Source organism: Petaurus breviceps, unplaced genomic scaffold, assembly GCF_028583685.1.
Source record: "Petaurus breviceps papuanus isolate PSGF00001 unplaced genomic scaffold, PetGlider_PUasm1.0 208, whole genome shotgun sequence".
Lineage (NCBI taxonomy): Eukaryota > Metazoa > Chordata > Mammalia > Diprotodontia > Petauridae > Petaurus > Petaurus breviceps.
In genome coordinates, this window is record NW_027185852.1 from 15,506,728 (window position 1) to 15,508,787 (window position 2,060).

The window sequence follows — 2,060 nt, forward strand, 5'->3', positions numbered from 1 at the left end:
TGTGAATCTATGATTCAATGTTGGCAATATCTGGCCAGCCTGTTCCTGGGTCTCCCTTACCTGGTATTATCTTTGCTTTAATGTTTATTTAGGCCTAGGCAAGGTAGATTTTATGCATCTTCCCCTGCCCACTCCCTACCCTGACCTGATCCTATTTCCTGAGTAGTAAGGAACTTTCAAACTAACAAGGCCTCGAATGTTTCTAAAGTGGCTATAAAGGTTGTTGGGTCTTGTCCCTTCCTATTATACATGAAGAAAGAGAATCCTGGAATGGTTACTTGACTCTCCCATGGTCCCACAGCCAGTAGGCATCAGAGGCAAGAGCTGAGCCTAAATGCTTGTGATTCACAGTTTGGCTCTTTGAGACCTCAGGCTGCTTCTCTATCTTGCACATAGTGGTTAATAAATAATTGTGTTAAATAAATGAAATGTTTTAGCATCATGAATTGAGAGCTGGGAGGGGTCTAAACATCATCTCTAGCCCTGGCCTCTCATTTTCCATAGGTGGAAGTGAAGACCCAGAGGGAAGTGATGCCCAAGGTCATATAGACAAGTAGCAGAGGGCCTAACTGGTATTTGAACCCAGCTCCTCTGACTCCAAATTCTATTACTTCCATTCCTACAGTCTTTGGATGGCCCTAGGCAAAAGAAGGGACAGACCTCTTTCTTGGAATTATGCAACTAATCCCAGCTTCCTTCTTTGCAGTGGAGGGAAAACAGTCCTGTGGTAGCCCTTGGAAAGCCCTACAGCTCCAGACTGCAGATTTCCCAGGACAGGGCTGTAGGTGTGTGGTGGGGACATTCAGAAAAGCCATGTCTTCTTCTTGGGACACCCCGTATCGGAGGGCTCCAATGCCTGAGACTGTGGTGAAAATTATCGGGAGTAAACATTACCGATTCCTGGTGGAAAAGCCAAAGACGTAAGTTGGCGGTTTGAAAAATGCTTCTGTTAGGCCTGGGTTGAATTTAATAATGGGTCATTAAATACTTTGGAGTAGATGAGAAAGAAGTCCCCAAATATAGATGCTTATAGATAAAATACATTCATATTTATAGATATTCTATATCTATACACTTTATACTCATATCTATATGTGCACCTATATCTATCTATCTATCTATCTATCTATCTATCTATCTGTCTATCTGTCTGTCTGTCATCTATCATGTATCATCTATCTATTGTCTTTGTGCAGTTTTAATTTATTAAAGCAATTAAAACTTAAAATTCCTAAGTCATTTAGGCCTCTAAGTATAACATGAGAAAGCCATTCATGGAAAACCCAACCAGTGACAGAAACTGTATCTGTTCAATAGCTTTGAAGGGGGAAAGAAGGAGGAGGGGACAGGGGGAGGGATTCTTGATCTTTTTCATTTTTATAATTCTCCAAACTTCATGGAAATGTGCATTTTTTTCATGATATGGCAGATCAGCACTAAGAAACTGGAAAGGTAGGAAGGGGACAGGTTGTGAAAGCCGTTGGATGGTAAACAAAGGATTTTATATTTAATCACTGGAGTTTATTGACTATTGGGGAATGGGACATGTTATGGTCAGACTTGCACTATTTTTTTTCTTTTATGCATTTGTAAACATTCTTCTGCCCCAATTTTGACCTTGAGATACATGCCTACATTCCTGTTCTCTTAGGGAATAGGGACTGGACTTGTCATTTCATTGACATGTGAGCTCTCATATAAGGAAACTCCCTCTGCTGATGAAAATTGACACCTTCTCTGCTTCTTACAGACTTAGAGAGATGCCTAGAGTGCCAAGAGGTTAAGTGACATGACCAGGGTCACATAGTGAGTATCTTTCAGATATAATACTTGAACTCTAGTCTTCCTGGTTTCAAGGACAGTTCTCTTTCCATTATGCCATGCAGCATTTTGTTCCATTGAGCAGACTTTATTAAATGTCCTGGACTTGATATAAACAGCAAAAATGTTATCTACAAAAAGGAGCATCTGAAGGGCTTCACCATTGACAGGAAACCCCCTTAAACTTGTATCCTTCTTCTTCTTCTTCTTCTTCTTCTTCTTCTTCTTCTTCTTCTTCT

At 40.5% G+C, this 2,060-nt stretch overlaps 1 protein-coding gene across 1 annotated transcript in view; it reads left to right on the forward strand.

Annotated features, from left to right (window-relative positions):
* The first annotated feature begins 727 nt into the window (after positions 1-727).
* Positions 728-2,060, forward strand: part of LOC138165173 (uncharacterized protein C1orf87-like) — a 63,824-nt gene continuing 62,491 nt past the window's right edge. The window contains exon 1 of the mRNA XM_069093308.1: positions 728-920. Within this exon, the coding sequence (XP_068949409.1) occupies positions 814-920 (107 nt within the window). The 5' untranslated portion in view covers positions 728-813. The remainder of the gene's footprint in view (positions 921-2,060) is intronic.